Raw genomic sequence first — 15760 nt, forward strand, 5'->3', positions numbered from 1 at the left:
GCACAAATGGATGGTCTCTCAGCTCTCATTTGCTATACTCTATGATTTTATGCTTCCATGAGTGAGACAAACTCAGGTCAGCCCAAAGCTTTCAACTTGAATCTAAGGTGAAAGAGGGAGAAGATGGGTTAGAAAGAAAAGGAAATTCACATAGATTTGCAAAGGACAAACAGAAAGCACATGTACGTTGCGTTTATGGATGTGCCCTAAAAGTTCAGAGAAATACACAGGTCTAATCAATGACCAAACATTTATTGAGTAACAACAGACAGCAAGAAACTGCTGGTTGGAAGGGATGCAAGAGCTGATGGGAACTCAACACACGTGCACACATGACCCCAATGTAAAACATAAAGCTTCAAAAAAATGTAGAACTAAAACACTACTGGGGGGCCGTTAGCTCTGGTGGCTCAGTGGCAGAGATCTCGTATGCTGTGCTGGAGACCCGGGTTCGACTCCCAGAGCCTGCCCTTGTAAAAACAAACAAAAAAAAAACACGACTGGCATTCACAAACAGGAGAGAAGTATTTATATTCTGCCTCCTCCCTAAAAGGACTTGAGAGAGAAATGTTATTCTCCCTTCGGAGGATTCAAAAAGTTTTAATGAAGTAAGTGGCACCTAAGCTGGCCTGCAGAATTGAGAGTAGCTGCGGTAAAGGGAATACTGATGGCAAAGGCACCCAGGTGGGGAAGTGGGGGATGTGAAAATGCAGAGTCCCGAGCTGTAAAGTATTAAAAGGGGCGTGGTCACAGATTAGAAGTGCAGCGTGACTGGGACCAGACGTGACAAACCTTAAATGCCAGAATTTCTTTTTTTTGTATGCTGTATAGTAAGGGTCATATGTCATTCTTTGCCCATATGAGTATCCCATTATGGCAGTACCATTTGTTTTTTGTTTTGTTTTGTTTTTTATTTGGGAAAGTGCACAGGCCAGGAATCGAACCCGGGTCTCCCTCATGGCAGGTGAGAATTCTAACACTGGACTCCCCTTGCATCCTCCCTGCCCCCCAGAATTATTTTTGTTGTGGTGCTCATTTTTTTTTTCGTAAAAGACTATTAACGTGTTTTGAGTAAGAACATTACATAAGGAATGTTAAAGCTGTTTATAAAACTTTAAAGCAGTCTAAAACCAGAATGAAGATGATGAGAATTAAGCAGGAGAGTTTTAATCTTGCTGAGTTGGAGGAAATGGTGGGAAGTTGGAAGAGCAGTGCAGAAGGCCAGGGGAGAGGTGGCAAGAGCAGTTTTAAAGCCTTAAGCTCTGGATACCAGCACCCCTTCTCGGATCCCCAAGCTATAGAGGGACCTTTCTGCCCTCCTCTGATTGACCCACAGGTCACCTTTCTGGAGCTGCCCATCTGGTTCTGGGAACCCAGCCTCCCCTGCCCAACTGTCTGCAGCTGGTTTCCAGAGCTGGTCTCCCATCTGCCTATCCAGGATGGACCACGCTGGGACATGTATACATCCCTAGCCCAAAGGGCAGATGACGGTGGAAGCGTGCCGGTGGTGCAAGATGCACAAGGGTGGTAGTGTAGTGGTGAGACCATCTTCCCTTTGGGCTCTTGCTCCAGGCCCCAGACAAGTTAGGGGCAGGCCTGAACAAGGGGCTGAATGACAGAGAAAGTAGTAGGACAAAAAATGAGGGTCAGGTGTGAATATACAAGCTTGTTTTACCCTCCATGCAGATCACAGATCGCACCTGCACACAGTCTATCCCCAAACCAGCTTGGCCCATCACTCAACTGCCTAAACACGAAAAATGCTTTGCTGTGACCGCGAGACACTATTGAGAGAGTATTTTAGTTCTAGCTATGTCACAAATTGATTGCGTGACTTCGACAAAGTCAAGAAAAAATTAGTTACTCCTTTAAGTAGGTTTTTTTTATGGTCTTGAAAATGACCTTCCTCATACTAAGCAACTGTCTAGTCATAAACGCACAATAATATACCAACAGTCTAAATGCAAAGATAAAAATTCATGAAAACAACATGGTGTAAATTAAAGATGGCTGAATTGATCTGATCAATATCTCATTACTTTGCATTACAACCCTACAAAGGAAGACTATTTACTTTAAGGAATATTAGGAAAATTGCAGAAGAGGATTTGGCAGGAAAAAAAACTGGTATCTAGAAAGTGGGGATTGAGTAACAATCTGATCATTGATTGTCTTGAATTACTTTTAGCAAATAAAATTAAATAAAACTATACACCAGAAATCTTTACAGCAGGCATTCGGAATTAGTTTCAGTGCACAGTTCTTTAAGGAAGGTATCATGAGATTGAGGCCAAGGTTCTTGCTAACACCTATACAAACACCATTTGCATTTAAAAATCACCTTCCTATCCCCACTTACACTTTTCTTCCAAGTCAGGCAGTGTTGTATAGGGAAGACATTACTACTCTAAGAACTGGAGACCTGGTTGCAGTTCTAGGCTCACCACTAATTATCTCAAGGTTCTTAGGCAAGGCTCTGGGTTATCCTGGCCTCATCCATGTTATAACATTAGGGTCTTGGACCACACAGGCTCTGTGCTAGTTTGCTAGCTGCTGTAAACAGATATACCAGAACTGGAATGGGTTTTACAAAAGGGGAATTTAATAAGTTGCAAGTTCACAGTTCTAAGGCAACGAAAACACCCAAATTAAGGCACCAACAAGAGGTTATCTTAATTCAAGGAAGGTCCATGGGTTAGGAGCACCTCTGTCAGCTGGGTAGTCATGTGGCTACCATCTGACTCTCCAGGTTCTGGCTTGGTAAACGTCTCATGGTGACGTCTGCTGGACTCCAGGTATCTCCAAATATCCATGTCTCTGTTCTCCACCTGTCTGCCTCTGTGTCAGCTCTGCTCTGAAGTTTCTGTCGGCTCTGAGGCTTTGTCGTTTCTCTAGGCTCTGTCATTTCTCCAAAATGTTTCCTCTTTTAAAAGATGCCAGTATAGTGAATGGAATGCAAGATGTACCTGGAATGGGTGGAGTCATATTTCCATCTAATCGAAAGTTAATATCCATAATTGGGCATGCCACATCTCTGCGAAGATAATCTAATCAACGTTGCAACCTACAGCATTGAATAGGGATTAAAAGAAATGGTTTCCCCACAAGACTGGATCAGGATTAAAACATGGCCTTTCCAGGGTACATAATAATACTTTCAAACTGGTGCAGGGTCTAAGGAGGTCTCTTCCAGTGTCAAAACTCCATAATTCCACATTCACAGTCACGTTGGCTTTCCTTGGGTTGATTGAGATCCATCCTAAGATAATGAGTTTTATAGATTCATCTTGAGGGAAGAGACATAGAATCTGTACATGTTTCATCCTTTCAATTAAATGTTACATATTTTAATTCACTTACTCATTATAAAAATCCTATAGAATATGTATTGTTATTGCCATCATCATTTTACAGATGAATTTAGGCAGGTGGAATAAGCACATTTACGTAGCAAGTGGCTGAGCTGAGACGTGCCCTCAGGTTTCTTGGACACCACTGCACAGCACACTACCTCCTCACAGGACAGATACCAGAGCTTCCAATGGCTTGTCATGGCTCTGGCAAAGTATAATTTCTATTTTGTAAAAGTCTAGGCCTCACAAGGCTAAGGCATTGCTGGCACTGGGATACTCAATATGTGTATGACTCAAAAAGCTAAATCAAGGTTTAGACCTCACTTTGTAAACCCTTTTGTAATTTCTAATGGTGCATCATCTTTTTTCTTCTTACAATAAGGAAGGTAAACTATCATCAATTTATAAATGAAAATACTGATGCTCAGTTTAGGAGATTTGCTCAGTTTGAAGGGCATCGAAAAGGGGACCAACCTTGGATAGGTCTTCTGATTCTAAGTACAGTGTCCCAAACACTGCTACCTCAAGAAGGTCTAAAACCTGAAAACTAGCTTTGGATGTGCAGGTGAGGCGTATTTGCATCCATGTCTTTTAAACTCACAGTTCAAAGTTCCTATCTGGAAAAAATGACTCCATTCTTAAATGCTGAATTACAAATATGCAAGCTGTTTTAAATTTCAAAGTTCTAGAATTTTTGACGCTGGGTTCCTGTGAATTCTTTAAAGGTTTTTTCTGCCCTCTCTTTTTTTTTTGGTCTGTGAACCTAGCAATTACTTTAATTGAATGTTCGATTCGAAAAGTCTATAAACAGGTCTATAAACAAAGCATATGCATCTCTAGGCGCATCGAACTAAGTTTTCTTTGGCCTTTTCTCCCCATCTCACGCCTCCAGTCTGTACTCCTATTGCCTTAGGTTAAGGGATGAGCTCTTCACTGTTCTATGAAGGACCATGCACGGTGCCTTCCTGCAAAGGACCTGAAACAAGCTGTTTGCTGGGAAAACAGCTGTGCTTTCTGCTCCCAGCACTACTCATGATTAGTAGATATGGGCATGCCTATGAGGGTTCAATGAACTTTTTGAAAAACATATACAACATTCAAATGATCTATTTGGAGCACAAACTTGACAAGAGGAAATGTCAGCCTCGTTAATCATATATTAAAGTTTCATTAAAATTAAAACTTTGAAATAATTAACTTCTGCTACCTCCCAAAACAGTAATTACAGACCATCAGGAAGTGTTACATTCTCTCAAATTTCCTCCTTCAAACATTAAATGCTAAAGATAAAACATTAGTTGAGAAATAATCTTCGAGATTTTAGTTGCGGAAATAGAAACAACACTTTCTGGGTAATTGAGTCTCCTGTAATTCAGTGTATTTGAATTTTACTTTACAGTGGTGGATGAAATGTTAATACATGTTGTTTCCTGGTAGAGTATTCAGAAACACAAAAGTTCTGCATTTAAATGTGTTTGGGACCCTACGGAGTGCCCTATATTTAGATCTAAGTCTCTATAAAAGGTTTTCTTAGTAAGTTCATTTTTTTAGAAATTTAAGGCCTCTAGACTGATTCTGAACCCAGAGGTACGAGTCTCTCAAAGAATATCAACTGGTTTCATCCGTCTACCCCATAAGGTCAACGCTCCTTTCCAGTACAAAGCAGTTAAAACGGCCATCGCCCAGATAACCCTGAAGATTAAGAGAAAGATCAAATGAGAGGGAAGAGCGTAACTGAGAAATGAGGATTCAGCAAATGATTCTGACTAATGACTCATTATATAGATATTTCCTCTTTGTGTCTAGTGTTTTAGAATAGTCAGAAGGAAATATTGAGGTTGTTGAACTATAATCCAGCAGCGTTGATCTTTGCTAATGACTGCATATTGCAAAACAAAATGTATACAGTCAGTTGCCCTTGTTTGTATGGATTTACGTCTGGATGTTTTGTTCCGTTCCATATATCTCTATCAGATAATACTACACTGTCTTAGTTAACCTACCTCTACTGTACGTCTTAAAATTGGGTAGAAAAAAAAATTGGGTAGTGTGCAATACTAGAGGTCAATAAGAGGAAGGGATAAGGGGTATGGGATGTTGGGAATTTCTTTTAATTTCTTTTTCTGGAGTAATGCAAATATTCTAAAAATGATCATGGTGAAAAAAATGATCACAGTGATGAATATACACCTATGTGATGACTCTGTGAGTCACTGACTGATACTTTGAATGGATTGTATGGTGTGTGAATATATCTCAATAAAAGCATATTTAAAAAAAAGCCAGACCCAGGCATCTCTCATTGGAAAAAAAAATGTGTTTGGGGCTTCTCTTTTTCTTTATATAACATTAAACTTTTTATCTTCCATTCCCATATTTCTGTATTTAATATTAACTTTTTTATATTCACTCCCAAATTATTATTAAAGTTTGCTTTTTAAATGCCAGTTAGAAAAACATATACTGTTATATGATTCTATTTCAATTTAGCAATTCCTCAGCAAGTTCCTTTTCTAGCTTATTTGCATATGATAATCTCTAAATCTATAATCTATAAACTTCAGTCTCTTGCCTTATAATTCTAAATTATTCTCCAAAAGTAAATTCTACCATGGAGGAATAATAAATCGACCTAGCTAATACATATTATCTTATTGAACAGTGTTATTCAAATATAATTTATACTTGTTTTTAAACGGAAATCATTGCCCATTAAAAATAGACTCTGCTCTGTCCTGATGTGTGAGCCACTTGAAAAAGGCACAAAGAGAGAAAAACCGATTAGGGTTCCTCGTTCTCAAGGAGTTTTTTATTTAGTTGGGGAGACAATGGAAGCACAGAAATACCAATGGCACCAACAGAAAACCAAAGTTGCATTACAGAGATGATATGGGCTTGTATTTATGGAAAGGGGACAAAGGAGTGAGAAGAATCAAAAAGGGTTGGGAGAGGGGTCCTCAGCCCAGGTCCCTGACAAAATGCAGATACTCTTACAGTGAAGAGAGCCTCAAAAGAGAAAGGAAACAACCCGTGCTGTGGTTTGACCATATCAGGTAATGTTCTAGGTGCTCCGTATACATCACATCGGTAGAAAGAACCAGACTAGCTGGTGCAGAGGAAGAAGAGATTCAAAAAGAGAGGAATCGTGGCATGAACTAAGGATTTTGGCTTCAGCTAACAAGAGGTAGAGTTGACGTCATAAAAAGGGTTAAAAATTGCAAAATAACAGAGTAGAAAAAGATAAAGAAGAGGATTTGAACAACCAATTTTAAGCATGGCCTGTCCTTGAAGGTGGGGAGTGAAAAAGTGTCAGAAGAAACAATCAAGGAGTCATCTTCAGGAAGGTAAGAACAAAAACAGGAAAGATTATTACTGGAGATGCCAAAAAAAGAGAGTTTAAGAAAAACGGATGGTCAGTGTTCTAGTTTGCTAGCTGCTGGAATGCATCACCAGAGATGGACTGGCTTTTAATAAAAGGGGATTTATTTTGTTGGTTCTTCAGAGGAAAGGCAGCTAACTTTCCACTGAGGTTCTTTCTTACGTGGAAGGCACAAGATGGTCTCTGCTGGTCTTCTCTCCAGGCCCCTGGGTTCCAACAACTTTCCCCAGGGTGACTTCTTTCTGCATCTCCAAAGGCTTGGGCTGAGCTGCTTGGCTGTGCTACATTGCGTTCTCTCATTTAAGCACCAGCCAATTAAGTCAAAACATCACTCATTGCAGCAGACACGCCTCCTAGCCGACTGCAGATGTAATCAGCAACAGATGAGATTCACGTACCATTGGCTTGTGTCCGCAGCAACAGAACTAGGTATGCTCACCTGGCCAAGTTGACAACTGAATCTAACTAACACAGTCAGCCTCAAATTGTGTAGACATCAAGTAAAATGAGGATGGGGAAATGGCAAATAACTAACTTCAGACAAAGTTTTCTTAGGAAAATGGGGAGCAGGGAAATCAGGCTGTGACTGAATGGTGAGGAAGCAGAGGCAGCAGAGTTTGGAAACTTTTGTTGTGAAAGGAAATATAAGAAGATGTCAACTTGCAAGGATCTTAGTGTTAAAGGAAGGTGTTTTTACTATAAAGGAGGCTTCAGCATTTGTAAATAGAGTGAAGTGGGATATCTGAAGATGCAAGAAAAGGGGAAATCATTAGAAGAACTTGGTCTTGGACAAGGCAAGACGGTCCAGTTGAAGCATACAGGAAGGGTTAGCTCTAGAAAGGGCACGGGAATTTCTTCCTCTGAGACAAAACAGGAGAAGGTAAAGAAGAGGGACAGAATTCTGGGTTTCGGAGTTGGAAACAAAGCTGAGGGTGGACACCATCTTCTCACTAAAAGTAATTCTAAACAGGGATTCACAGGGAAGGGAAAGTAAGATTAGGGTTCTAGAGAAATGGAAGGAGTTTACAATGCGGGAAAGACAAGGAGATAATTAGAAATGAGGAAAAAGAGCTACTTCGGTTTAATATTGTGGATTAAACACAAGTGTTTATTTCTTTTCTTTCTTGAGATCTTAGAAAATTTTGGACGAAATGGACCCGACACTGATAAACAGAAAAATGTATTAAGAAAGTTATGATGGAAATAGGTTTAAATCATGTGGCTCAAATGAAGAAACTGGGAGAGGATGTATAAGAAAATCTCGACAGCTTTTGCCTTTAGTCCACCTCTCCTCATCAGTGTTATTAATCGCATTGGAAGTCTATTTGCAGTACCAGCTTCTCTAGGCTTTAACCTTCTTTGATGGTCTTCTGGGAGATGGGGGAGGGGGGAGTGGGGTAGATTATTTGTCTCTTTCTGTTTAGATAGATAAAAAAGCGCAAAAAAATCAAACATGAAGTCAAAAAACAACCAAGAGCCTTCTAAATTTTGGAGTAACACTAATTTTAAAACATGGTTAGGTTTGTCAGTATAGAGCACGGTAGACAGAGAGAGAAATCACTGAGACAGAGAGAGAAATCCACGGTTTAAAAAAGAATGAAAAATGGTTTAAAAGTTCTTTCTCATTTCAGAGCAACGATGAAATTTAAAAGGAAACTGCAAATACCTACACCAAACTTAGGTACTTTAATAGAAAGAATAATAGTGAACAACAATCGAGAATTTACTATGTCAGATGCTATCCCGTGAATTGTATTTGCATAAACATATTTAGGCCTTAGAGAAACGTTTCAAGGAAGACACAATAATTGTCTTTATTATACAGATAAGAAAAGTATGACACAGAAAATCAAGAAACTTGCCAGAGTTTGCAAAGCACCTAAATGGTATAGCCAGATTCAAATCGAGGCAATTTGGCCCTATAGTTGGTGATATTATGTTTATAACACAAAGGGAAGGGAGGGAGGGAAAGAGAAATATTGCTCAGTCACAGAAGTAATTTAAGGAGACTTTCCTCTGGGGTCATTTTGTTAATATCCTTGGGGGGCACTAATGATACCACTAAATCTTAGATTGTGATCTTTAATAGACTTCTCCAAGAAAAAGAACAGGGCTCATTGGAAAGTAGGTAATATGTCTCAGAGCAACAAAATTCAAAATGGGCCTGAAACAGCTTGCTGCTCTCAGAGATATCCGGAATGTTGTCAAAAGGGCAAAAGAGGCTCCTACTGGCCAAGTAGTGACAATCTGAGCCTTAAAGGGGAAAACTGGTTAAAGTCTCCTGGAACAAGTTAAATCTATTAACATAGCTCTAAGGCTATGATACTAAATGGGGAAAATGACAAAATAACTAAGATGACTGTGGGTGTACAAAGAAGTCTCTCCATATTTTATATATATATATATATTAATAACCACATATATATAATAATCATATAATAATAATTATGTACGCACTCTGCTGGAGCAGCAACTGAGTCAACAACATACACCCATATGTATAAAGAAATGGAGAGAGAGAGAGAGATTTAGTTGATTGTTTCAAGTAAGAATGTGATGGGTCAGAGGGAAAGACAGAGGAAAAGAATAAAAATTTGCCTTTCATGACCTTAGACAGTCAAGAGACATGGAAATTCCCATTTAAAGGAGCTGCCCAGGCCACTCAGTATTGGCTAGTTGCTATGATTACCCAACTCTCAAGTACCACATGGATCCTGTTCTGTTCAAAAATGGAATAAAAGAAAATTTTACTTTAGGATAAAAGAAAATTCCTGGGCTTAGGAATAGTGGGGATCATATATGTAGACTGGGTTGGTCCATTCCCTTCAAGCTTTCAGATCAAGTTAGCAGAAGCTAAAATGGAAATGCAGATTTGTGAGCAAGAACAGCCAGAATTAAACCAGTAATCCCCAGGCAAGGAGGCAGATACAGGAAGATGTGGGTCAAGTTGTGCAAGAGGTGCAGGAGCAGGGGCTGCCATAAATGCCTGGTTAGAAAAGGTGGTAAATACCCATCATCGTGATAATAAAGCAGTATTAACCCACCCCAAATCTTATGTTTACTCAGCTCGTTTACAAAAATTTTGCAGAAAATAATCCCCATATTGTTATGTGAAACAGGCCTGAGGTGGGGGAGAGCAGGATGCTGGCAGGTGCATTTATCAGGGAGGTATTTTTGTAGCAGGCAGGCCTCCCCCTCTTTCTGATTTAGCTGTGCTCTCTGTGGAAAATCCCGAAACCAACCTCCCCTAGTCTTCAGGAACTGGTGAAAATACACATAGGCAAGATAAGATGTTCCTGGGGTGGGGCCCCTCAACAGACTATAAGCCCTGGGCCATTCTCAACTTAAATCCACCAATTGTTTACCTTGTCTTTAACATATTGTACAGTCTATAAAAGCTAAGGTTGCCTTTTGTTCGGGGCTCAGACTTTCAAGGTGACTCGGCTGGGCCCCCGTGCGCACGAGCTAATAAATCACTTGCTTCCTGAAACTGCGGTCCCTTAGTCTCAGCCTGCTCTAGTTTCATGGAATGTTCCTGGAGGCCTGCGGCCTCAATCCTGGTTTTCGCACTACATTTTAAAGAAAAATTCCCTTTTCTAGTATGTGTCTAATAGCATCTCTGATAAGTCATGCAGTAGTGATCCTAAATAGCTGAAGTAGGATCATTCTAGGAGAGGTGAGAGAGAAGTAGCTGCAAATGCAAAAGAAAGGTCTCTCACCTGAAGAGTGGGTGTTCCACGCGGGAGCAGGTTTTCCGCATGGTCAGCAGCACCTGGAAGGAAGTTCTAATGTCCCCACTGGCCCCTGGGGTGCAGCGGGTGAGACTCCACACTGCATGGTTAGCTCTTACAAGAATGGAATACAACTATATCTAGGGGCACTAGCGAATATTAAGAATGCTAAGCCACAAGATGTGTGTAATCTAAACTGGCTTTTTAAGCCCTTGTTAATTGTCCAGTGATGTCCCAGAGCCCACTGAAATGTGACAAAACTAGGAAATTTGCCTTTCACACCCTCAGGTAGTCAAGTGACAGGGAAGTTTCAATTTAAAGGAACTGGATCAGCAATTAAAAATACACTGGGAAATGGTGGGAAGTACACAAAAATCTACTACAAAGAGACAGAAATTGGCCAAAGTCATTTACTAAGGTCAAAAGATATTGTTTCTGAACATAACAATTGAGGCTAGGTTGGAATATGGGTTTAGAGCAGTGGGTATTTTACACAGATCCATGTGGAAAATCATAATGATTGAGGGTATCATTTTCTATTCTTAGGACAGTATTATGGCAGCAAAGTAATACTTGAGGGGAAGGGAGGCGGGAGAAAATAAAAAGCCAGACAGAAAAATCATCAATAATGTTTCTTTTATAGGGAGATCAATGCTTTTGGAAGACATGTAGAAGTTGAGGAAATGTTGGGTGGGCAGTATGATTTTGGGAGAAAGGGGTTAGAGCTGGAATCTATAAGGGGATGGAGAAGTATTTAGGGTAGTTAGTGGAAATAAAGTGAATTAGAGTACTAGATTTAGAAAAGAGTGCAGAGGATGAGGAGATCCTGGGGAGCAGCTGTCAAAACAGTGAGAAGACACTGCCAGACTCTAGAATGTTTTATATTCTTTCCATGTCAGGCATGTAGAGAGCTATAAACAGAGGGAGTTTAATTATAAAGTAATAAGATCTCAGCAAAGGTTGAACTGAGCAAGCACCACTTCTTTATGTTAATGAACCGTTAAGGAGAAAAAGCATAAAGAGAAAACTGTACCTAAGAGAAGGAAGTAGAAGTTAGAAGCTGAGCATCACGTGATTTAGCTAGCACCACCTTGAGGTAGAGTCTGGAGAGAAGCCTGTGTAGGTTAGCGCCAGTAAATGCTAAAGTCATGAGGGGAAGAACAGGAATTTTGTGCAGAAGAATTAAATTGAGACCAGCATCCTTGAGAGTTTCTACAGGAGGATGGTTTTTCCTCCTGGCCTAAATCAGCCCCATTACACACATTTGGTTGCATCCCCAAACTGCTTCACCTCTTTTAGATGAGGACTAGCACGTCTTGGAAGAACCCAGGACTAAAAAGCAGTGGAACCCACTCTCCTCTGCAGGATATCGAGGGATCAGAACAATTGCCAGGGCTGCCCTGAGGACAAGGTGGGGAACCAGGAGCCAACGGTTAAAGGATTTCAGTGTGCTTGAAGCAAATGATCCAAGGAGGCAAGTAAATTGTTGGTATGGTGCTCGAAGCATGGACATGGCTGATCATGGTATACCAAATAGGTAAGAAGATCAGAACAGAAAGGACTGATAATACAGGAAGAGATTCCAGAAACTGAAGCCTAAAGTCAGGATGAAGAGTAGATTTAGATGAGTGAGTAAGTAGGGACAATAGGAAGTTATGAAAAGAGAAGCGGGATTTCTGGACTCTCTAAAAGGAACTCAGAGAGGATTGACATTTAAGTGTTGTTTATTATGAGTTCCTGATGCTTTGCTAGGGATTTATACAATTTACTGAATCCTCATAAAGCTTTGTTAGCTTTTTTTTTTAATCTGCTTCTACTTAAGGGAGAAGAAACTACAATAGCCTTAGTAACCCAACAGGTAGGGAGTAGAGTGCAGGCCAGGTTTACCCTTTTTGCTCACTACGTCAGAACGTACCCCAAGAATCCTCTGACCCCAGGAATCCTCTGACACTCCCACTGTAGTTCTAGCCATGATGTATTGCCATGGCCTCTCTCATTAGCTGGATTGTAACTCCTTGTTCAGTCCCAAATTCATCACCAAATAGATGATGAATTACTGAATTAAATTAAAATCTTGTGCAAGTTTATCAAATTAGTAAGAAGCAGAATAGAGGCTTGAGGCTTGAATCCATATCTTTCTGATTTCATAGTCCATGATTTATTACTGCATTAGGCTAACTTGGATATGGAATAGTTTGCTGGCAGGTGATAAAGGCAGAATGGACATTACATTTATTGGTTAGAGATAGCTGAAAAATGGTAAGGCTAGGCTTTTGAGAAGTAAATGTTGGAGTTACTAAGGACAATGGCAAGGGATGGGAATGACGGTTGGGAAGGCTGTTAGCCAGGCACAAAAGAAGGTGGGAGAGACCCTAGAATTTAGAAGATAATGTTGCCTATGATGATAAGCAGAGAGTGGATGCTACAAGAAAATTTCACAGTATTGAAATGAGAATGATCAAATGAATATAGTAAAACTTGAAGCGTTTAAGGAATTATACCAAGAGGGGAGAAATCCAGCGAGAGGGGAGAAAAAGCCTCATCTTTGGATGAGGCTAGCAGGAAGATACCAGTTCCAGTGCAAACATATGAGAAGCACTTATTGAAATGGCTAATATAAGACAACAGAAACACAAGACACAGGAGAAGAGATTATAGAAGACAGGAAAGAGTCAGAGACCACTGCAAGTTCTAGAAAAGGGGGCACCTAGGAACTAGGGCAGTAATTCAAATTCCCCAGGAGAAAGGAAGCAGGGTTATGGTTGGTAATTAGAAGAACACGATTTATACGGAGGAAGAGAAAGTATTGGGTCGCTGGAATTTAGTTACTGATTGAAATGAAAGAGATGACTAGATCCAAATTCCAGTTGTATGAGTTCAAAGTAAAAATGAGATCAAATTCTATTTTCCCCCAAGTGAAATGGGGCATGATTTTAAGACTCTCTTTAAAAAAAAAAAAAAAAAAAAAACACACCAACATCTGATAACATGTGCTGAAAATTCATGGGTATTTTCTCTGAAATAAGTTGTTATGGTTTGGCCCTCCAGAAATTTTTTCTATAGGTGCTGGATTTTTACATTTTAAGGTCCCAGAAGTTTTCAATACAGGGTGAGGTTAGAGAGAGAGAGGCAGAGCATTTCCACTCAGTTAATAAGTCATTGGCCCCTTGTCGACTAATGTTTATATTTGTGTTGGGGCAGATGGAGTAGGAAGGGGAAGATGATGATGTTTTCTTGTAATCTGAATACGATTTTTCCCCCAAATTCAGTTTGGGAAATAAATATATTTATGGAACACCTTATTAAGGTGTACAATCTTAAATGTATACTGACCTCCCTTTTCTAGGCTGTGTTCTATATAATATACTACTATTACCTGGTAACTGAACTATATTGTACATTGAGTTAAAAAAAAAACAGACAAACAAACTTCAACTGTCTTTTTAGGACATTTCCTGTGCCAGAACAATCAACTTCAAAGTAAAATATCCAGGATAAAAATTCACATACACATTACAATGTTGTTACTGATTTTTAGCTAGAAAAGAGGGACACTTATACTAATACTTATCACAGGGAAAAATGATCATTTAAACTCATGATAAGCTCGAATTCATAATTGCTGTTATAATTTTGAGGTCTCACTTCAGCTTTGCAGTAGCAAATATGTAAAAAGTGGACCTCTTACCTATCTGTACCCTCCCAGTGCCTTTCTATATTTAGCCCCTCAACCCCCTAAAAAGAAGCAGTTCAGAGACGAGTTGGATAAGGTTAAAACTATGCTGTCATGGCTCTGCCAACAGAGGAACAGACTGAGTTAAACAAAAGGGAAATGGTATCTATTGTCAACAAAGACACATAATGCATAATCGTAGCAGTGAAACTGTTCCGATTTCTGGATTAAAAACAAACTGCATTCAACTGAGACAGATTTAGGAGCTCCATGTCTTCTCATATACATGCATATTTCATTCATTTAATTCCCAACCTAATTTTAAAATGGAATTTTTCATGAGATGTATATTTTTTAACTTCCATCAGCCATAACATCTAACACAATGTTTTGTGCTCACTGGGGCACTCATTTGGAGCTAGACTCATAAAACAAACCAAACCCTCATACACAGAAATGCAGCTTGTTATAAAATTTCATCTTGTCTACTCTCCTTGCACAGAATATGCCCAAATTGTTAAGTAAATTAAGTCATTATTCATTTTTATTTTCTTGACCTAAAATTAAGAGCATCAACGACAGATAGTTGTGCCTTAGTTTTAGCCTAAGAGCAAGGTAGGTGATCACTTGTTTTTGATATTTTTCTCCCTATCATCGAGGACCCTCTTTAGTTTTATTTTGCCCACTCCCTAAAAGAGAATTTTTGCTTGTTACCTCTTACCGACATTTATTTTGACAATTTTTTTCTGAGAGTCCATCTTCATCCTCGCCCATGATATCCACGGCTGAAAATATCAGTGCAACTAGAATGGCAAAGCAGCACACCAGTGCAAATATCACAATGCACTTCTGCTGAGACTGAAAGAGATAAAGAAGATAAAGATAAGTCAGCGGAGCAGCTTTCATTTAGGAAACTCAGGATTTGACAGCTTTTCAAACTTCCATGTGAAATCCTCTGGGACACAATTACTTTCATCACTGCCAGAGAAGGGCTGTTCTCTGGGTAAAAACGTACGCGCCTTTAAACTTATTCCTCAATGGAGCCTTCAGATTTCCACTAAATATGTTAGAACCTGTTAAATAATTCAAGCACAATACCAAGACTTGCCCTTCTTTTTTTCTATTCAAAAGCAGTCCAAAAAAGGATCAATACAAAATCTATTATTTCAAATAAAAAATAAAGCCCAGGATGGCTCAATAATTGTCCTCTGTGCCCTGTTATTCTACCATCATCCAAACTCTACACACATTGTACTCACATGCCATATCCTCTTGCTTCTCTTTTCTCATCTTCTTCTAAAATCTTTACAGTGATGGCTTCGGGGACATGCCCTAGGATGGTCAACATGAGTTCTGCACTTTGATCAGCTTTTCCAGGGTTTCAGAGCCAACAGAGAACTGGTTCTAAGTCAGGTGCTAGCCTCACAGGTACTTTAACTGACACAGTTCATTTCAAATACTGAATATAAACGTAACTGACATTCATATAATATGATTTACACTAGAAACACAAGCCAATGGTCCAGGTGGTCAAAGCCACCCGACTCAGACTCTTTAACCTCTGTCTGTTGTAAGTTGAATCATAGCTATCTCTATAGGCTCAAGACCAAAGGTGGCAGAAGAT

General features: G+C 39.6%; 1 protein-coding gene across 6 annotated transcripts in view; it reads right to left on the reverse strand.

Annotated features, from left to right (window-relative positions):
• The window catches only part of PLD5 (phospholipase D family member 5), a 453172-nt gene that overhangs the window by 239455 nt on the left and 197957 nt on the right, over positions 1–15760 (reverse strand). For 3 of the 6 annotated variants that reach the window (XM_077167818.1, XM_077167819.1, XM_077167820.1), the window contains exon 2: positions 14858–14994. In XM_077167818.1, the coding sequence (XP_077023933.1) occupies positions 14858–14994 (137 nt within the window). Of the gene's footprint in view, positions 1–14850; positions 14995–15760 lie in introns of all 6 variants that reach the window. The other 3 variants (XM_077167821.1, XM_077167823.1, XM_077167822.1) reach the window with 1 other exon arrangement.

Source organism: Tamandua tetradactyla, chromosome 7 (genome assembly GCF_023851605.1).
Source record: "Tamandua tetradactyla isolate mTamTet1 chromosome 7, mTamTet1.pri, whole genome shotgun sequence".
Taxonomy (NCBI): Eukaryota; Metazoa; Chordata; class Mammalia; order Pilosa; family Myrmecophagidae; genus Tamandua; species Tamandua tetradactyla.